The 21,816-nt window shown below is 41.2% G+C and overlaps 2 protein-coding genes across 2 annotated transcripts in view; both read right to left on the minus strand.

Moving 5' to 3' along the window:
• LOC134394556 (E3 ubiquitin-protein ligase RNF213-like) overlaps positions 1-5,343 on the minus strand; it is a 101,812-nt gene extending 96,469 nt beyond the window's left edge. The window contains exons 1-2 of the mRNA XM_063120118.1: positions 5,169-5,343; positions 114-254 (exon numbers count right to left, since the gene is read on the minus strand). The gene's annotated coding sequence lies outside the window, so the exon portion shown is untranslated. The remainder of the gene's footprint in view (positions 1-113; positions 255-5,168) is intronic.
• Positions 5,344-8,509: 3,166 nt separating this feature from the next.
• LOC134394557 (E3 ubiquitin-protein ligase RNF213-like) overlaps positions 8,510-21,816 on the minus strand; it is a 121,750-nt gene continuing 108,443 nt past the window's right edge. The window contains exons 55-65 of the mRNA XM_063120119.1: positions 21,718-21,812; positions 18,042-18,293; positions 15,916-16,048; positions 13,951-14,034; positions 13,325-13,505; positions 13,002-13,203; positions 12,810-12,887; positions 12,220-12,417; positions 11,171-11,260; positions 10,889-11,067; positions 8,510-10,691 (exon numbers count right to left, since the gene is read on the minus strand). Of these exons, the coding sequence (XP_062976189.1) occupies positions 10,475-10,691; positions 10,889-11,067; positions 11,171-11,260; positions 12,220-12,417; positions 12,810-12,887; positions 13,002-13,203; positions 13,325-13,505; positions 13,951-14,034; positions 15,916-16,048; positions 18,042-18,293; positions 21,718-21,812 (1,709 nt within the window). The 3' untranslated portion in view covers positions 8,510-10,474. The remainder of the gene's footprint in view (positions 10,692-10,888; positions 11,068-11,170; positions 11,261-12,219; positions 12,418-12,809; positions 12,888-13,001; positions 13,204-13,324; positions 13,506-13,950; positions 14,035-15,915; positions 16,049-18,041; positions 18,294-21,717; positions 21,813-21,816) is intronic.

The following is a 21,816-nucleotide window of genomic DNA, read 5'->3' on the forward strand; positions in this document are numbered from 1 at the left end:
CATTCTGAACGGAGCCCATTTGAGAATTTTCATTGTGCCTAATTCCTAATGGAAAGTATCTGTAGGAATACAGATACTTTCCATTAGGAATGTTACAGCTGTAAGTCACTTACTTTGGGTGCTGGTAGAAGGAGCCAGCCTCTCCCCACAGTAACTGCAGAACTTGTGCGAGGCATTTTGAGAGTTATTACAGTTAGGACATTTAATGTCCTTTTTGCGTGATCGGCGACCCAGGATGAAGTTTTGTCTACAGCCTGTTGAAAAACAGGAAGACACAAATGGAGGACATTAGTCATTTGATCTGTATGCATATTGTTTCACTCTGTAAAAAGAAACTGAAATCAGAGGAAGAACATTTCTGTAGTTTTCAACATTTCATATGCTACTACAAGAGAATGATTAATGTAGTTCAAGTTAGTGATTCATCAGGACCAAACAGTACCAGTACTGTAGTTTAAGTTAGTGATTCATCGGGACCAAACAGTACTGTATTTTAAAACCATGCTAAGGATACAGGAATACACCTTATAGACATTTAGAAAAAAAAAATCCCAAGCTTTGCATAGTTTTAACCTTCCTGTAAATAAAACCTAACATTGGACACAAAAACCTTAAAGCTAAAACTCTGTATCTTTGGGATACAGAACTATGGGGAGGATGGTTAACCATAAATAACCCACAAAGAGAAGCCATGGTTTGTTGTTGGCTTGTGAACTGTGGGTTGTTTAAATCATGGGTTGTTGTTACGTGCAAATCTAGAATTGTAGATTTCTTATTTATTACATGTATATCCTGCCTTTGTCCTCCAAGAAAGCATACAAAATCCTCCTCCTCTCCATTTTATCCTCACAACAACCACCTTGTGAGGTAAGTTGGGCTGAGAGTCTGTGACTGGCTCAAAGTCACCCAATCAGCTGCCAAGTGGGGACAAGAACCCCGATCTCTCAACTCCCAGTCCAACTCTCTACCCAGTACATCACACTGGCTCTCATGGGTTGTTTTGCTAGGCTACAGAAGCAGCAGAGAAGAGCAGTAAAAACAAACAAAACAACAACAACCATGCAGCCTATTTATATCCCAGTGCAGCAGTGTTGCAAAAGCAGTTGAGTTAAAGAGAGGGAGTGGGCAAAGCCAGAGGGAAACAACCCAGAGACTGAAAAAACAAACCATGGTTTGTTCAAACATATGGCAGACAAACCCTGGATTGGGCAACAAAAGTTACATATGAACTATGTGAGAGAATACATATATGTCACTGAAATACATATATGCCACATTATGAAACAAAACTAGTAGGTAGTGATAGCGAAACTGAAGTGGAACAACCTCAGTGGAAGAGAGGTGAACTCTAACTGGCTGTTAGCATACCTTGCACGGTTCTTAGGTTGCTAAAATAAATCAGAGCAGCCTTCTCAAACAGGGCTGTGGAGCCGGCACATAAAACCTCCGACTCCTTTATTCATGGCACCTCCGACTCCTTTAATTATATATCGATGTAAGAAATAAATTTCCTATATATTTCCTACATCGACTGCAAGCACACAACTTTTTAGAACCTAACCTATTAAAGCCTGGGTCTAAAGGCTATAGCTAAGACATTCTGGTTTTTTTAATTTTATTTATTAAAGAAGCCCAAAAATGAAAACAATGAGGTTGTATTTTTATTTATTTATTTAATTGCATTTATATCGCCCCATAGCCAACGTTCTCTGGGAAGTTTATCAAAAGACTATAGAGTATAAAGTAATAGGATATGAAACGATAAAAGAAAATCAGGAACAACTTTCTCTACTAGTTCAAAAATCTAAAGTATATACTTTGATATCAAAGTCAAAGCTACAAAAAAGTAAAAAACAATTGAACACCTAAAACAACTTAACAAGTGACTATTTTAAAAGAAATGAACTCAGTTAGGTACGTAAGTAACATAAACCTTTTTTGAGATTAAAGTATCGTTTGAATATAAAATTCAAGTGAATGTCCAACCAGCCAGAATATTTTGGAATTGGCTGGAATCCAGGACAATCTTGGTTTTCAGGGACATATCGCAACTCTATATACAATTTAAATTTATTAGGAGTCGGTACATTTTTACCGACTCCGGTAACCCAGGAATTGCTTCCGACTCTGACTCCTGGAGCCTTCCAGATGTGTTAAACTGCAACTCTCAGCATCCCCACTGCAGTGAATTAAATGTGTCAAATGTTTGCAGTATGGTTCCTTTCCCCCCTTACATTTAAATGTCTAAATGATATAACATTTAAATCATATTAATTGTACTTTATATTTTTCAACAAATATTTCATGTCAAATACTTGTGTATTGGTACAAAAAATAGCAATGGGTACTTTTCAACTTTTTTCTTTACTTAAGATAAACATGCCAAATTTGATCATTCACTAGGGCATCAGAAAATTTTCAAATGCAAACAGAAAATTTTCAGATGCAAGTTACCTTACGCAAACTAACACAATTTGAATTTCCAATTCAAAATTTCCAGAAAACCTACATCACTGCCAACAACCAATTACAGTCTGTCTTCACACACAGGGCGAATTACTGAGCATGGCTTCCTTCCAGGGCAGTGTTTCCATGCAACTGAAAACCCTGGCATCTCTCATTTGAAGATGAAGCACCTACTCCTTTCTCCTCACACACCCAACAATTCCGTATTTTAACCTATATCAATTTCTGCTGTGTAGTTTTATCCTGTTTGTGCTTTTTATATTGTATTTTGTATTTGTGTTTTTAGACTGTTGGTTGTTTTATTATGTAGGGTGACCATATGAAAAGGAGGACAGGGCTCCTGTATCTTTAACAGTTGCATAGAAAAGGGAATTTCAGCAGGTGTCATTTGTATATATGGGGAACCTGGTGAAATTCCCTCTTAGTCACAGCAGTTAAAGCTGCAGGAGCTATACTAGAGTGACCAGATTTAAAAGAGGGCAGGGCACCTGCAGCTTTAACTGTTGCGAAGAAGAGGAAATTTCACCAGGTTCCCCATATGTACAAATGACACCTGCTGAAATTTCCTTTTCAATACAACTGTTAAAGATACAGGAGCCCTGTCCTCCTTTTCATATGGTCACCCTATATTACGCTTTTCATGGTTTTAATTTTTGTAAACCGTCCAGAGAGCTTCGGCTATTAGGTGGTATAAAAATGCAATAAATAAATAAATAAATAACATTCTGGGGAGCACATATCAAAAAGCTTCGTGAAACCTTTAAAATTGTACTCTGCCAATACTACACTTTATGCCACTATCCCATCCATGTCCACTCACATTCATCACTGATCAGAGAACACTTTTGTATAGAATTAGCAACACACAAAGGTTTCATGAAGACAGCAGGATCCACAATCCTGCAGTCAGGCTTATATACACAGCTACTTAAAAATATTAGTTATAGCAGTTTGGTTCGCAAATCCATAATGTGCAGGCAAAAAAAATATGATCTGTGGAGGAAGCATGGGAAAAGTCAAACACAAACTACTAGCTGGTGTTCCTATAAATTCTTGATCACAGAACCAGGCAAAAGCTCCATATCAACTAGTAGAAACTTTTTTTCCAGAAGCTTTACCCATCCTAAACACACTTCTGAGAAATTTGAAATACCCATCTTATTTATAGACTAACCCAGTCATATCCATATTAAAAAATCTGCATTAATTCAAAAATTATCTGCCAAGTCCTCACAGTGGTGTCACAAATACAGTGGTCACCCCCACTTTCCTTTGCTTTTAACAGTTGCATGGCAGGAAGAAACTGTCCTCCGCCCACACAGAGGTAAGCAGCACTTCACCTACTGAATTTCTGCTTGATATATACCCATCAAAAGTGCACGAAATCTTCCTACACCCACACTGGACACTTGGGATGCTCATCTGTAGTACATGCATACTAGCATAGGATTATCAAAAACAGTTTTTTGTCTGCATAGTATTGAGATAGCTTGGCATCACCCTCTACTAACAGAAATAGGAGTCTAAAAGGTATGTGAAATTTGCCTCAGCCCTTCCCCATATGTGCCTTCTCCATCCAAATCCCAGAATTCTCCTCAGCTACAGCTGACAGGGCGATTTAAGATATGCGAGGAAGGGTTAGGCCCGCCCTCCACATTTTCAGTAATACACACACATTCTCGGAACAGCCGGCTGGAGACCGACCGAGACAATAGCCCAATCAGAGACCAATATGCAAATAAAGGGTCTCGTCTGCCTCTCTATCCCAGCTATGACCAGGGGATGCGCCCGTTGTGGCCAATGAAAAAGCAGAGACCGCATTGAATGCAAAAACGTGAGTTCTCCGCACTACAAGCCCCAGAATTCATTGAGATTACATTTTCAAAATATTTGCAATGCATTGTTCTCGTTTTTCTTTTTAAGAATAAGATTTAAAAAAAAAATTGCACGAAAGCCCATAAAGCAAGTTTATCTCCCCACCCCCATTTTATTTTAAGGAAACCACCCAGTGTACCACTCTCTGGCTTGTGACCTTTGAAGCGTCTCCAGAACACAGACGTAAACCAGGAAGACGAGAGACTGCTAATCTCCCAATTTCAGCAACAACAAAGCCGAACTAGGCAAATTTATCATCTATAATACCTGTGCAAAAACAAATAATCATACCACAACACAGATCAATGCCACACTACCGATGAGGTCTGCCTTCCGCCAAGAATGCATGTAACGCAGGTACTAAAGGAGCTTTCCCAACCTGGCGTCCTCCAGATAATCTCCGGATGGCTGGGGATTATGAGAGTTGTTGTCCAACATATCTGGAGGGCATCACATCTGGAAGGCTCTATTAAAGGCACAGAGATACTAAAGGTCGGCACACCCCAACTTTGAAAACGGTCTATCCCATAATCGACACCATCGCTTCTAATTTTAATAACATTGCTAGTGTTGTCCTGCCTCACCCCCTTCATTCCAGAAAACACCAAAAGAACCCTAGAATCCGCCCGCCCATACGGAGCTTTCAAGAACTTAACTGCGTACTCCTATAATGGCGGTATTAAGAACCGCACATCATTCCCAGCAGTTGCTGATCAGAAGCTTCCATTACAGCTTTGCTGCAAAAGTGATTTAACGTATCACTCTGGAAAGCAAGGCAGGCTAACTGGGTTAAACGCACCTGCCCCCTGAAGAGCTGTGTTACTCACCTCAGTTTAGCTCCGAAATGGAAATCACTACTACAGCCCAAAAGAAGGACCTTTCTCCAAAGCCCGCTCGGCACCGAAACGTACACGCAGCCTAACACAGCCAGAGACACCGGCAAAGTTTCGTTTTCCAGAGCAGCTCGTCTGGTTCTTATTGGAGAATGCGCATAGTTTCGTTTTCCCCTTGTCACTCCTCCCCACACCCCGGTTCTTCCCTGCCCCGCTGCTACAGCCTCAGCGCATTCAAAGAGAGGACTTTGCTCCCAACGCTAAAGGCGTGAAAGTCGGCATCTCAGTTCTGTTCAGAAGCCGGCCCCCCACGGTTTTATTTGCGAATAAAAAGATCCCAGTTGCCTGTGAGCAATGCCCCTTAACCCTGGCAGTGTTGCCGACTTTCTATATTTTATTTACAAGCATTTCTTCCCCACTGTTCAATTCTGAAAGAGCATCCAGACTTCTACCTAATTCTTCCTTAATGTGTGTGTGTATAGTTAAGATTAAACAGTGTGCAGGTGTGTGTGTAGAATCTGACAGGGAGAAAGCATTGCTAACAAAATCAACAATTAAGAACAGCAACGTTACAATTAAAAAAATAATACTCGCCCTCTGGGCACAACAAAAGGCGGGGCCTACATACTAGGCAGAAAAGGAGGCCACCTCCTGCAGCTGATTTGGGGTGTTGTGAAGAGGTAGCAGAAGGTTATTTAATGGTTAAATATTTTTATTACTAGAGAGAGAGAGGAAAGGGTGCTTGGGTGCTCTATGTACTTGTCCTGTGGGGAAGGATGTGTTCTATTATACATCAGGCAGCAAAATATCCTTGCCCTGCCCTGCCCAGAGAGGATAGGGGTTCAAATACATAGTACTGTTTTGGTGCTATTGCCATTGTTGCTCTTTATGAGTTTATTGTTAGCTTTTATTGTTTTAACTGCTATTTTATGGTGTATGTTTTCATTGCTTTTAATAAACTGTTTTTATGTATTTTATTGTTGAAAGCCTCCTTGTGACAGCTTCTGACCTGAAAGGAGGCCAAGAAATGTTTTAAATAAATAAAATAAATAAATAGACTTAAGGGAATCAAAGATATAGCCGGAGGAATGTGCAAGACCAGGGGTGGATGGGGTGGAATTTGGCAGATGAAAGGAGGCAGACCAGAATGTGGTGGTTTGGTGGGACCTGGGGAATATCTGGTGGCTCAGAGTAGAGCTTGACAAAATCTAGGGCTGGGTTCGGACGACACGCTAAGCAACTGTTGATTACTTAGGCAACTGTCCGTTGCGTTGCTTATTGTGTCGTCTGGCAGGCAACGCACACGCAAACAACACTATGCTAATTTGACAGTTTAATCAATGCAGAAAAACAATGGGCTGCTCAGTTGCTTATCCAAAAACCCGTTGATTAATGTGTCATGTGGTGGGCAGGCCCAGCCGAAGCCAAGCCGGGATGCTGGGGGTGTGGGGCGAACGTGGAGCTGTTCGTTCGCCCCCTCCCCCCAGTGTCCCAGCTTGGCTTTGGCTGGGCGAGCCCAGCCGAAGCCAAGCCTGGAAGCTGGGGGAGGGGCAGTCAGACGGCTCCACGTTCTGACGTCCGGTGCGCGCCAGAAGTCAGAACGTGGAGCCGTCTGACTGCCCCCCCCTCCAGTGTCCCGGGTTGGCTTCGGCTGCTGGGCGGGTGCCCAGCTGAAGCCAAGCCAGGGGTGCTGGGGGAGGGGAAGGGCGGCTTTGGAACGGCGTGCCCGGAAGCTGCCCTCGCTCGGCCAGAATGGCTCTGGGAGTGGGAGTGTGACTTCCGGGCGCATCGCTCGTCGCCCCCTCACCTTGGCGCTCTAGGCAGCAGCCTGACTGGCCTCTATGGCAGCGCCGCCCCTGGATATTCATTTCTCTTCTAGCTGGGAATTTGAAATGCTTACGTTTAGCTGGGCTGGAAAGGGTGCAAGACCAAGATAAAGTATACCATTTGACATCTAGTATGCCTTAATTAGTAAATGCAATTCTATATATTTTGTCATTGCCTTTATGCTATTCACATAGCTTTACTTGTTATGTGTTACTCATTTTTAATATAATGTATTTTATTACGTACCATGTTTTCATTGTTTTTATGAATATATGATTTTTCACCATCTTGTCTGTTTTCTCAATATGTTAAATTGATTTTGGGTGATGGTGGTTTAATGATTATTCTTAATTTGCTCACTGTAGCAAATTAAATTAGAGGAATATAGAACCCAGTTTTTCATATATTGGACCTGAAGACAAGAGGGTACAGTCGTCTTTTGCACCCTTTAAACAGAACCTGCAGAGGAATCTGGTGAGGTGAAGAGATCCATTGAGAGTTGCACTCACCTCCTGATAAGGCTGTGTAAGCTGCTAAAAGGGAACTGGAACAAACAGGCACTTTTCATGCCAAAAAGAAGAGAAACCCCCACAGCTAGGCTCAGTGAGAGAGAGCAAGGGTCCCAAGTGTCCATTCACAGCTTGCACAAAAGGAGAGGCAAAGCCCAAAGGCCTGGCTTCATACTGGGTAGTGAGAGCTTGGAGCCTGTGGCACTCTAAGCCTGGAGCCTACCTGCCCAGGTAGGGCAACACAGTTCCCAACATCCACTGTGTCAGCTGCCTCAGACTATACACACTGATGGCTGATGAGTGAGATGCTCTTCCTCTCTCTCTCACACACACACACACACACACACACAAAATCACTGCAGCACCTGAGGCCACTTTTTCTAAAGACCAATCCCAGTCCCTAAGCTGAAAAAGTTGGGGTGGGGAAGCAGAGGAGGGATGAGGAAAGGAGGCTGGGGAAACTAACAAAGTAATCTGAAAAATAAAAGGACCTTGGCTCTCAGAACTCAGCGAGGAGCTTCTTTAATCCTTGCTAGGCACTGCCGGATTGGGAAAGCAGGGTAGCACTCCATCTGGATAGGATGATTTGGATTCGACCCTGCCTGTCAGTCAGTGGGATAGGATAACCCGAAAGTCTTGGAATGCCCTCCAGAAAAAACAGGAGAACTATGCCTTCCAAAGAGTTCTTTAGCCTTTGAAGGCTCAGAACATACCTCTGCCTTGTACTCAGTCTTTTGGGCAGGTTACATGTCTTTTGTGACTAGCCACACCTGTCATTTTGTGGTGGTGTGCAGGACAGTTTCTCAAGTGTGCCCATAGTGCTGGGGAAAATAAAAAGAAAGATACTTTGGAGTTTTATGCCTGAAGTCCAGAAAAAAAGAACAAAACTCTTTTTAAAAAAATCCTAGGAACACAAATGGTAGGTTTGTAACTGTGGGAGGTCTTCACATGGGGATGAGTTTACTGAGAATTCCCTTTTTAAAACAACACAGCCAAATGTCCAAACATTAAAAGGTTTATTTGAGTGAACAGGAAAGTAAAAGGGAGGGCAACAACAATCTCACTCACACACACAATTCCAAATAAAGTCAGAAGCAATCTAATTGGAGGCAAAAATGCTAACCCTATGAGTTAATATCTACAGTGTTCCAAACAGAAATTAAAAGTTCCCAAATAGTTAATAATGCACCACTTAACTTGAAAGTAATATTTTCTTCCACCCTCTCCGAAATAATCTTATTCACTTCCACATAACTTTCTCCTTTAATTGTTTTAACTATGCACACAATCAATCCCAAGGTACTAACAGAATGGCTTTAAATGAAATTAAAAACTGCATATTATTTTTGAAAGAATACAAAAACTAACTTGCTTCACTATATCCAAGGCACTTTAGTTTCCTTCTTAAATATGATTACAGAAATGTGCTTAAATTAGGACTCGACTTATTTTTCAGGCCAAAGAAGCATGATCACAGTTACAAATTTCAGACAACACTAATAATAGACAACACAAAACATACTAATTTCAACTTGTAATGACTAAGGTAAGATGATAAAATCGGAGGAGCCGGTTGGGTTTGAGTGAGCTCCGTGATTTTGCTTACATATTTTCTATTTTGTGCACGTATTTTCTTTTTCTTCCCACCTTATTTGCTCTCAACTATTCTATTTTATGGGCTTGTTACCTTGAGTGACTCCCACTGAAAACTGAGATAAACCGTTGTTGTTTTTAACGTGTATAAATAATTTTTACCTTGGTGCCGTTGGCAGAAAGGAAATTGAAGGGCTATCTGCTGCTGACCGTGGAAGGTTTTGCCTTTTGTTTTTAATACTTTGACTTTTAATTCTTCATTTTCTATTTTTTAAAACTTTTTAACTTTTTAACTTGAACTCTTAATCTTCGATTTTAACCAGCAAGTTTACTTTTCATTTAATGTGTTGCACTTAATTGCTTAATTGCTTTCCATTGAGCCTAAATACCTCACACAGTTGCTTTTGATTCCCTCAACCAATCAAGCACAGAACAAATATGGCTGCTCTGGCAAATCCCGTGGTTGACTTCGCATTCCAAAGGATAATTATTTGGCTATCTCTTCTGCTTTGATCTATTCCCTTCTATTTCCCTCCTCTTGATTGTTATAGAGGAGGTTGAAATTACGCACCAGCACTGCAATAAATTTCCTGTTCGGAATATTTAAGGGACTAATGTAGAAAATATCACTTTCTGGGATGATCAAATCAAGAAACATGTTTGTACATAGAAGGTCCAGCCTCCTATAATATGATTTCAAGTTTCTTGTGTGAATGTGAAGAAAGTTGCCTCAAAAGGAAAAGGGAGAGGTTAGGAGCAACTCTGATATGTCACCTCCTAAAAAATTAATTTTGCAGGCAGTGAGGTCAAGCTAGTGCACCTGGGTAGGTGCCTATGCTAAATGATATTTGAAGGCAGACATGCCTTTATTGAGCTTTGACATGCCTTTTTCAAGTGTCCTATCCAAAGAGAAAAACAGACACACCACTGGCGCAGGAAGTGACATAGCAAATGTCCCTGATCACAGAGGAAGGCAGCTTTCGTAGCACTTAGGGAAAACAGAAAACTTGCAAGAATAAGGTTTAGTTCTTTGTCTCTAATTCATCTAAATGACCAAAAGGAAACAAGACCCGTCAGTCAGGTAGCATATAACCACATGTGGGCAGTCTTGGTATCACAGGATTCTGCCAGGGTCCGATGACACTAAGCCTCTAGTTATGGACACTGATATGATTTTCATCTCTAACTTGCATTTTCTAGGAAGGGTGGGGAATATTCTGTTTTTTTCCAAATCCTTCATCTTCTAAGGCAGCCATTCCTGCAGCATGGCTCATAATATCATGCAGTGATACTTTTGTTTAGGATCTCCTTGAACTATGAAAAGTTTTTGGCCTCAGAATGTATTTTTTTTCAGTGCAAGAAAAGGAACACTTAGATCCAGTGCTTCATTGTTGATTTTTTAAAAAAACTGGAGGGGGGAAGAGAGGAAGGGTATAAACTGAGCCTTCGATTTTGTTTAAGAGTAGCAGCCAGTTTCCAAGCGGCGATGCACTGGGAGAGTGGGATCTCTTCTGGGAACATATCGTCTAATTCCTCAAGTGGGTTGCTGTCTTTGCTTTCGAGGTATGGAATAAGCGTATGCTTAAGGCTGAAAAATAAAGAGAAAGAATCACAATTATGAAAAACTACTCTATGGTATATCGCAAAAGAGCTACTGATTCTTCACCAGCACAATACAGCCCAATTCAGGTAAGGAACAAAATAAGCCATTGTACAAAGGTGGATTTGGCTTGCAGGCTCTTACTTCCACTTGGCGTCAAACCCTCTACCAGCTTGGGCTCTTACCTCCATGTGGGGTTGAATTCTTCCCCAGCTTGGGCATATTTCACCTTCAGGACTATCATTTCATGCAATTCTTGGAGGAAGGATTCCAGCTCAGCCTGCATAAGGAAGTCGTTAAGGAGTTTGGTGTTCTCTACTGTGAGCTCATCTTTATAGGACGTGCTGACCTCTGCAAAGGGATCCTGGAAGTACATGGTGAGGAAGAGACATACAAGTGGCATAGTTAGGAGAAGAAAGAAGAGTGGCAAGAAATATAAATTTATCCTGCGTTTCCATGCTTCCTACCCTTTTCAGATGCAGCAGCTGTTCAGATTTATGGCTAGAGAGGAGCTGCCACAACGCAGTGGTGTGCTTCAGCTGACATCGACTCAGTGCCTGAAAAGAATATGCAAACATTTATCTAGGTTTTTTAAAAAAAATCAGATTACTGTAAGCTTAGTTCTGAATTTTAGCTATAAAGACCAGACAGAAAGAGCTATAAATTGGAGCATTTCTTATTCTAGAGACACTAAAAATAGCAATCTGCAAAAACTGTTTAAAGATGTTGGCTTTAAGTGTTGCTGTTTTTACTGATTCTTCACTGTAAGGCGTCCACCAGTATTTAATGTTTTATTTTTATTTAAATCTTTTGTGTAGTATAATACCTAACTATTTCTGTATTTGTATTAGGGGAAAAGCCGTTGAAGATAAAAGGATATGTTAAATGCCCCTTAAGCCCTCCAGTAAGATGCAGATCCAAAGCCACCTGATACCACAAGCAACCCAAGTCAGGTTATCTTGTAGATGCATCCCAGAATCCCTTGCCATATTAGTGGGTTGCACATGATTCTGCCCCAAGAGCTGTCTCCCCAGCATCCTCTATGACATTTCAAGGGGTCCTGGGTTGCACAATACCTCTGGGGGCACTGGGGCAGCAGAATATCTTGGACCGGTGCAGTGCTAGTTTGTGTGAAAGTTTAGGGGGTTTCATAAGAGCCCAGCTGAAGAATTGCAGAAGCCTCCTTGAGACAAAAAGAGATGGACTTTCAAAAGCCAGGTTCAGGTAAGAGGGCCTAACTATAAGCAGGAAGAGGACAACATTGTACTGTGTTTGGAGACCCTTCAAGCAGCTCCAAAACATGGTGCAACTATGAAGATGGTCCCCCCGACCCTAGCTTCAGTGTCAGGAGGAAGGCTGAAGTTCACCACACTCATATGGAGTATGAATGGCAGGGGATTTGTTGTGGTAAGAACTGTGGCACTCTTACCACAGTTCTTGCCACAACAAATGGGGAAAATAAAATGGCCTGAGGCAATGTAGGAGACACGATATGGCCCTGTTCCACTGCACTCACCTTCAGCACATGAGCACTTGTCTGACTGCCCATTTGCAGGATATTTTCAACATATTCGGTCAAAGTCATCTCTGGGTCCCCTCCAGCCATAGCCAGGAATCCTAAGGTTATTTCAGTGACAGACAGAGCTTCACAGATGTCACTGTATGATTGCAACTCCCCACTGATCATGCTAATTGTGGAATTTGGAAGGGAGCTCTGTAATTCAAGGGGAGAAAAACTAATCAGCATTCATCATTCCTGTCCTTTGTTGTAAAGAAAAAGACACGTGTGCCACGTGGGCACTCCTTCAGGATATGAAATCAACAAAACACAGACACAACCAGTACAGACTGTTGTAATGTCAAGTTCGGTCTCTATACCACACTACCTTTGCTGCGTATTACAGGGGAGTTATAAAAGCACTTTGCCAGGCCTAGACAAGTAAAGTCACTTAGACTGCAAACTAAGTTCCCCAGGACTTACTGTCAAGTAAATAAGCATACCATTAGACCAAACCAGTGTGCAGCAAGGAAATAATCTGAACTATAACAAGTCTTCACTGGAATGCATCCAGCCACTTTCTTTCTCCTTTCATCTCTGAAGCTCACCTGCCTCAGCTTGCTCTTGAGATCAATGAAGAGATGCTCATAATTTCGATCATGCCTGTACACCAAAGTGGGTATGCCCTATGAAGGAAGGGGACGAAAGAATAGGCTCAGTGAGTGGACCTTTGCAGGCATGTCCTCTGGACTGGGCAAGCTGGAACTCAGGCAGCAACATCAAGCCTCTTTGTTACATACCGTCAATGTGATTAAGGGCTTCCCTTGCAGGATTCTGCTGATGACCTGCTGCTGGATTTTTTCCAGGTCAAATTCCTGGAGAGCCTCCCCTCCTTTCTCCATGCTGTACTGGCAGTTCGACAGAATCAGAGGGATCAGGTCCCTGTCCATCTCATAAGTGATCACGTGCAAATCTGCCACTTCTGTGGGGCTGACAGAGTATCTGAGGAGAAGGGGAAGGAGAGAGCAAGAATGAGAAATCCTGCTCCACTGCTCATTTGGCAGCAGGAAGGCCGTTTGGCAGCAGCAGGAAGAAGTGGGGATTCTAACAGAGACAGACATACCTGTTGGCATCCGTTGTATGCTTTTCTACGGTGTAGACAAAGTCATTGTGCAGGCCGATGAGGTAACTGGACAAGGCCGTGGAACACAGGCCTAGACCGCGCCGGCGAGGAAGAAGGATCTCAAACTCATTTTCCTGAGTGAGATCGTTATCACAATAACCTTTGGGGAGTTTTATTTCACCTGCAATGGTGGGTAAAGAAGCATTTGTGAGCAGGAGCCTCAGACCCACTGCGGAGTTCTTCACTTTCCTTTTGGATTATTTGGGGCTTTTAAAAACAAGTATTTTTTGTGTCAAACCCAGACTATTCTATTACTTTCTGAAGGTCAGAACTGGAAGGCAAGTGCTGAGCAATCTGGAAAAGGAATGGACCTACCAATTACTCCTGTGAGTGAACAGGGAACAAGTGCCACAAAACAAGGGAATACAAGAAGAAACATCATCTTCAGGGCACAGGAGATAAGGCTTGAGAGTGTTTCTACCAACATTAAAAAGTAAAGACGGGGAGTGCGGAGGGAGTCTGGCCTGACAAGAATGAAAAAAGAAAGCCAGCCATTCATTGGGTGTTATCAGGTAACCTCCCAATCCTGCCATTCCAGTTGGTAATGTTGTAAACTAACCACTCACCATTGGTTTCCAAGGATGATCTCAGCTGGTTCCACACAGCCAGAAATGTTTTCACTCTGTTTGTCATAAGACGCCTTGTGTTTCCTGGAGAAGGCAAGAAAAGAATATAGCATGTGATTACACTCAATACTGCCATGTTTTGTAGCTCTTTGTAAAAGTACCCTCAACTCAGAAAATTCTGGTTCAAAAAGTTAAAATGCAAGAGCATTTGCTGTAGTTGACTGAAGGTTCATCTAGGCCAGTATCCTGCTTCACAAAATTGGCCAGCCAGATGTGTCTGAGAACCCCCATGCAGGACACCAAGGCAAGGGTCAGGCCAAAGTGAGAGTAGGATCGACTGGTAGGTCTCTGGGTGATTTGCAGTAGATCAGCAAGGCTTTCTGACTCCCAATGGTTTAGATAAAAGGTTCCCCACCTAAATGAGAATAATGTTTTTTTAAAAAAAAAAAAAAAACTTGGAGTAAAACAAGTAGAGGAGTTTTGTCCTGGACTGAGCATATGCTCAGAGGCACCCTATCCTTAATTCTTAGTCTGATTACCTGAGCCACTATTTTTCTTCTGGCTCTGGTTAGTGGATATCACTAACTGTGATATCACTAACTGAAGACCTTTTTATTCTCTCAGTATTTTAACACTTAATTTTAACTTAAATTTAAATTTTACTGTTCTAACTTTGTATTTTAATCTTATATCAATTTTTCTGAGTGGTTTTATCCTGGTTGTGCTTTTTATACTGTATTTTTTGTATTTGTGCTTTTAACCTGTTGGTTGTTTTATTATGGTTTTGATTTTTGTGAACCGCCCAGAGAGCTTCGGCTATTGGGCGGTATAAAAAGGTAATAAATAAATAAATAAATAAAATATCAGGGCTCTAGCCAAAAAATAAAGTAGACCCTGCAAGCCTAAAATCTGCCCACCATTGAGTGCACTAAGGCAACAACCCTCTAGTGTCATTCATTGGTAGAATCTGGTTTAGAGTTTCCATTTAGCCAACATGCTAGATGGACCTATCTTCTATGAATGGTGTCTAATCAAAACCATTTAAGCAACTAGGCAACAGCCATTTATAGAATAGTAGAGTTGGAAGGGGCTATAAGGCCAATGAATTCTGTAAGTTAGTTATGCATTGTGTAATGGAGTAATAAGAATTTAAAGAACTTTAATTGCTGATCAGATGATGCTGGCTTCAGATTATTCCCACTGATATAATGGATTAATGTTTATGAAAGAGGGGTGTTTTTTTAAAATGAATGTGGAAATGATTAGCTAGTCTTAATAGTTTTATATTCCATTGATTTAAATGGGCAATTCTCCAATTTAAATCACTGGATCTTCTAAATGTTTATTTTTTTATTATTGTCTTTTTAAAAACTACAGGAGGCTGTTAATCCCCTGCATCTACTTTCGGTTTCATCGCAGAATTGGGATCCTACTACATAAGAAGAGTTTCCATTCCTGGTTTGTTTTTGGGTTTATTTTTGCTACATAACCTCTAAATGGGACCATGGCATAGCAGAATACTGTAAATACGCAAGTGAAAACAGCACTTTCTTTCACCATCAGAAATACTATCCCATTTTCACTGCTCTAAAAAAATGCCAAACTGTTTACAAACAGAAGAAAAATGATGTTGTCTAAAGAACCATAAACAATTGTGAGTAGGGAATGACAAGCATACAATAAATGCTTCAAATGGTAAAGCTCTTAGTATGTTATGTCTTCATGAATAATAGCTGCACTAGCCCAAGGATGCATTGTGACACTGAAAGAGAAAAAGAGATGGAAAATTGAACTATTTCCTCCAGGATTCCAGTTTACTTTCTTCTTTTAGACTTGCAATGGCATTTTGCATAAATTCACACTCTTGGGGCGGCTTGTTTTACAATTGTGCAACTTGATGCTAAGCACCTGCCTTAATTATTTTTATGCTTTGTTAACTGGGCCTACAACACAGCAGAGTCTCACCTGAGGGAAGGCTAGAAAGAAAACCTTCAACTGTATAGTATTCCACCTCTGAAATGTTCTGGAACCTTCTCACCAACTCTTTTTGCAGGGCCAGAATGTCTGGCAAAAACTTCACCAGCCTCAATTCAGCTTCCTAGAAATGGAGCAGAATAGAGCAAATCAGAAAAGAGAAGCTGAGAGACTGTAAAAGAATCAGCATTGATGGTCGTTAATAAGCAGCAGTTCACATTTGCACAGAGTTGTTCATATTCATGGACTTGCTGAATATATCACAAAGGACATAGTTCCCCATAGGTCAAAAGGTTTAAAGCAAATGTAGGAAGCCTAAGGGTACTGACAAGGCTTGGAAACAAGTAGGAGGTTTAGACAGTGTAAAGAAATGCCATGTAAATAACATTTTATAATGATGTTGTGTTAATAAATACTCTGGGTGAACTCTGCATAGGCCTGAGGCCTAATATTGTTACTGTGTCGAAGGCCTGTTTAGAAGTAATATCTGCTTAGAGACAAATTCTCAAAGAGTAGAAAGACACAATTGCATTAAATATTTCTGGATGGGGTCTGGATCAGATAAATTCAACTTTGATTGGTCTGAGAAACATCAACTCTGGTTGGCTGTTGGAAAAGAGCAGTTGGGAAATGAGCAGTTGACAACTAAAGTTTGAGTTAGTCAGTTGGTTGGTGGTATGTCAAGAGAGGCAGTCTGGTGGTGGTTGGTGTATAATGCAGGATTGAAAGTAGATAGTGGAAGCTTGAATATTAAGCTATCTCTTCCCTGTGAGATAACCATACGTGGCTGATGAAGATCAGGAGTAGGGAGCAAATGGCTGTGTTATGCCAAGAGGCTGCCCTAAGATCTTACCAGAAGAAGAATTCATTAAACCCGGATAAACTGTCCAAGCAGCCAGTAGTACAACAGGAGGAGCTTTGAGGTCACAGGAAGACTGTACCCAAGAGCTGGACCTGGTGGTGAGTGTATTTGGCTGGGGTGGGGCTTTAGGGAATTTGGCTCTCGGGAGGAGGGCGGTAAAAGAAGTAATTAAGCAGCTTGTATTAGTAAGTGGCAGGACTTGGCCTAAATTACCTGCAGAGACAGTGGAATAAGACTATGGAGATGAGATGGGGCAGGGGAGGAAATTCCTCAAAGGGCTGCAGGAGATAAAAGAATTATCTCAAGGGCAAGCAACCCAGTTAAGGCTGGGGCAGGGGAGGAAATTCCTCAAAGGGCTCCAGGAGTTAGAAGAATCATCTCAAGGGCAACCAACCCAGTTAAGGCCAGGCACAGATATCATTTCTCCCTGTGTGGGAACTCAGCAACTTGCAGAATGGGTCAAGGAGAGTGTGCAGATGCACGTGCAAGACTTCGAACCAAGCAGGTGGAGCAATGAAGGAATTAAGGCAGTTTTTAATAACAATGTGCAATGAAATAGAAACTCCTGTATTACAAAAAGTTTTCTCAATTACAGATCAGGACTGGCAATGTAAATTATTTTCCCAATGTGATCTATATTTTAACAGTGAAATGTTGATTGAGGGGAGAGGGAGAGAGAACCTTTTTTTTTTTTAAAGAAGTCTCCATGTGGTCTGGTTATTGGAATTTCAAGAACTCTCTTTCCTCTTTTTATATTATTTTTCTTTTGAAGTCTTTCTTGTTCATCATACCCCTCAATTGTAACTATTGAAATAATGAGAAGTTTTGTTTGGGGAAGCTTGTCCTCACTTCTTCAGTAGTCTACTAATACAAGTCCCTTTCTATCTCCCAGAACCCTAATTTTGTGTCTCGTTTAAATATAGCATTAATCAAAACTTTGGAGAATAACTCCAGTATAGATACCTGTTAACAGCTTGCAGGGTGAGATGCCATTATTACTCTTGATGTGTACCGTTAAAAACAGCATTTGTATAAGGATATAAGTCTGAACAAATCAATAGCTCTAATTTTTTTTAGGTTTTACATTCGGAAAATGGTGGGGGGGGAGAGAAAGCAAGACACAAGGCCATGTTTTGGACGATTTCCTTTATTAATTATGATTGAAGAGGAGCTTAAACTTGAGACTGGCACTGCAGAGTTCCTGACTAGTGTGTCATAAAACAGACAATGTTGGCAATGAACAAGGCATGCTTACCTTTTGCAGAAACTTCCACAAGATGGGCACAGTGTCCTTGCCTCCTTTCTGCTGGACAACATGTCCCAGGTTCTCAACTGAGATCTTCTTCCTACAACTCCACATCCTAGAGCAGTGCACAGTACTGTTCTTGGGCAATTCAGACAGAAATTTTGCAGGATCTCCATATATTATTTTTACAATCGGGTTGGAAGAGATTCTCTCATCTTCACTGATCTGTTGATTCAACTCCATAAGCTTTTTATCCAGAAGCTACTTGGGAAAAGAAGGAAGTGAATCACTGTTAAGTAGTGCAGCCTCTTTCTTCAAATTGAATAAACCAACCCTTTAAGGTAGGCTGACGGTATTAATAGCAATGCAGGAATCTGTCTGGAATAATGAAAACTGGTAGTTCGCTAGAGAATGCTGAATGCTGCTTATATACACAATAAGGAATTAGCAAATTAACAACAAACATATTTTCCCCCAGTGGGCTACAATGAGAACACAGAAAGGTAAAATGCATGATGATAATGATGATGCTATGTGGGATGTCATATGGTAATTTTTTTTGAAAGAATAGTAATCTTCCATCCTTTGGATACTCATCTGAAGGAACACCAACCATGAATAAATCACCACGCAACCCTCTATTTCTCCAGAGCTTCTATGTTTCCATTGAATGAGAGTACACTGAAGATTTATGATGTCTTTGAAATATTTGCTTTATTTACACACGTACAAGTAGTGCCTACGGAAAGCAGTCAGTTAAATCTGCTGGGGGTGCTGTTGTCCCTCATTTGTAGCTGGAGTGGTATAGCCATCTCCAAATTCTGATTGGCATCTCATTTCAAACATTCATGAAAGATCCCCAACTATCAGGAAACCATTGCCTGTCATTAACTCCCATTGATGAAACATCAAACGATAATTCTAGACTATTACCCAGCAATAACCTAATGGGATCTGAGCTGGTGTTGACCGAACAAGAAAGAGATCTTGGGATTGTGGTGGACAACTCAATGAAAATGTCCACCCAGTGTGCAGCTGCTGCAAAGAAGGCAAACTCCATGTTAGGCATTATAAGAAAAGGAATTGAGAATAAAACTGCCAGTATCATACTGCCTTTATACAAATCTATGGTGCAACCACACTTAGAATACTGCGTACAGTTCTGGTCACCACACCTAAAAAAGGATATTATAGAGCTGGAATAAAGGATTGAAGAAACAAGAACAGAATAATTCAACAAGCACTGATCAAATGAGAGTACTCTAACATAAGGATATCGTTTGAGAGCTTAAGAGATCCATACACATGTCAGAAGCATCACCTTGACAGGTATAGACCAAGCACAAGCAATTTAGGACAAAACTTGAGTCATGGCCATCCAGGATTCAGCATTTTAAGACGGAGAGCTCGGCTACCCTCCTTCCTTCAAGAAGAGAAGAAATCCACAGATAAGTTCAGAATTTCCATCTCTCCTCTTAAGGGGAGGAGAGCAACCTGTTCTGCTAGGGTTTGGAGCTCATAGAGGAAGAGGTAGCAAACTAACTTAGGTAGGGCTATATCAGGTCAGTCAAACCTCTTTTGATAAGATCATGTCAGGCTCAAGAGCTGAACTTGATTCAAATGATCACCTTCACTGGCTTTAGATGGAGTACTACCGAAAAGAACACGTGGATCACTTCCTCCATTTGGAATTTCAAATTAGTGTTTTCTTGGCTATTAATTTAAACCTTGCTACTAGTAGTTTCATTACTTAGAGCTCAATGAGGTTGATACCTTCAAGGCAAATGTGAGCACTATATGCGGTGTCTACAATCTCCCATAAGAAAGTTGTGCAGCAGAAATCCACCATTTGAGTAAGTGCTGGATTGGTAATGGTACCTCAGTTTCTGGGTTGAGTCCTTTGGTGATTTGATGCTGAATCCCTGGAAGGACCTTGCCCAGAGTAGCAGTCTGGGTTCAGACTTCAATTCAAACTAGGAGGCTCTGGCCAGACCCATCAAACAGCAGCACCAGAAGCAGTGGTACAATAGCCCAACTGAGGCCCCAGCATCATGACAAGGAGCCTGTTAGATCTGGGACCACTGGAGAAGGACCTCAGGAACCCATAGCCTGAACCAACCCAATCCAGGGCCTTATCTTGACAAACACGGGAGGAAAGCGCATTGCTCTTATTCTCTGCAGTATGATGAAATTGGCTCTGCTCCATCAATATTACATGGCTGGGAAAAATATACTTCCAGATGGAGGTGGGGTGGAACGAATGTCATCAATCAGAGAGCCTTGTGACCCACCCCTCTCCAGGCTCCTCCTGCTACTGGTAGTATGAATGAGATTGGGAAGAAACTAATGCTGCATGCAGATCTCTAATTTGATAAACTGTGTATCAGCAAAGTAAAGAATAAAAGCTCTCTCCAGAAATGAACAGTTTTGGATATAGTTTGGGGTGAACTAACACAGCATCAAAGAAGCTAATTAACACACCATCAGAGTTGCAAACTAATGCAGCATCAGAGAAGCTAATTAACACAACAGAGAAACGAAGTAAAGCAGTAATAAGGAAGCGCTTAATTATGGCCCTCAATAGAACAGGAAAAGGAGAGATTGAGGAGGGGAAGAGGCAGCCCCACTTCTTTGCAACAAACAACCTTGCTGTTTCAACTCCTTGATCTTTATGGCTACTTTAGAATTTAACAGCAAGGGGGTGGGGAAGGCACTTTACATCAGCTGATAGAAGGGATATCGTATTTCCCTATATTTACTCTTCATATCGCCCATCATCATCATCTATATCCCGCCTTTTCCCCAATACTGAGACTCAAGGCGGCTTTACAAATTAAAACATGTACAGTTAAAACAGATTAATAATAATAATAATAATAATAAATTTCTTACCCGCCTCTCCCTTTGGATCAAGGCGGGGAACAACATTAGTATAATACAGTACAAATCAGATACATAAAATTAATTAAAAGCATATAAAATCAATACAGCATCAAAGTAACAATCAACAGATCTTAAAAATTCTTGGTTCAACATTCATTAGGTAGGTCTGCCAGAAGAGGTTAGTCTTTATGGCTGTCTTAAACTCGGAGAGATTGTTAAATTGACGAATCTCCTCCGGCAGGCCATTACACAGTTTGGGGGCGAAAGACAAAAAGGTCCTCTGGGTAACAGTTGTCAGCTTAGTTTTGGCTGACTGAAGTAAGTTCTCCCCAGAGGACCTGAGTGTGCGGGGCGGAATATATGAGAGAAGGCGATCCCACAGGTAACCTGGACCCAAACCATGTAGGGCTTTAGATAGAGATATACAAAAAATATCTTTCTCATTATTTTCCTTATGCACAAAAGAAAGTTAGATTTTTAAAGTGTGATCTGCAATGTTGCTGACATGCCCAACAAAGCTAGTAGATAATGGCTATTTGCGCTTCACTAGCTAGATGTTATGGCCTCTTTTGAGACACAGCTTCCAACCGTATCACATTTGGCATTCACAAAATCTCTGTTCAGCATACTGAGATAGACAAATTACTGCAGACAGGAACGATATGTACAATGTTGCACTGGAATCAGAAATATATAGTACTTTATACCTGTTATTTGGCATAGGAACTGGATATATGTGATCAATGGGTTAGTCAGTGTACCTTTTCAGAAACACATTCTTTTTTTCTTTTTCTTTTTTTACCTTTAGTTCGGGAAGAATAACGGTGTTTGAAACAATTCCTTCCCAATTATTCCTATGCTCTTTTTTGGAAAGTTGACCATCAAAATTCACAGGCCCTGC

Source organism: Elgaria multicarinata, chromosome 3 (assembly GCF_023053635.1).
Source record: "Elgaria multicarinata webbii isolate HBS135686 ecotype San Diego chromosome 3, rElgMul1.1.pri, whole genome shotgun sequence".
Lineage (NCBI taxonomy): Eukaryota > Metazoa > Chordata > Lepidosauria > Squamata > Anguidae > Elgaria > Elgaria multicarinata.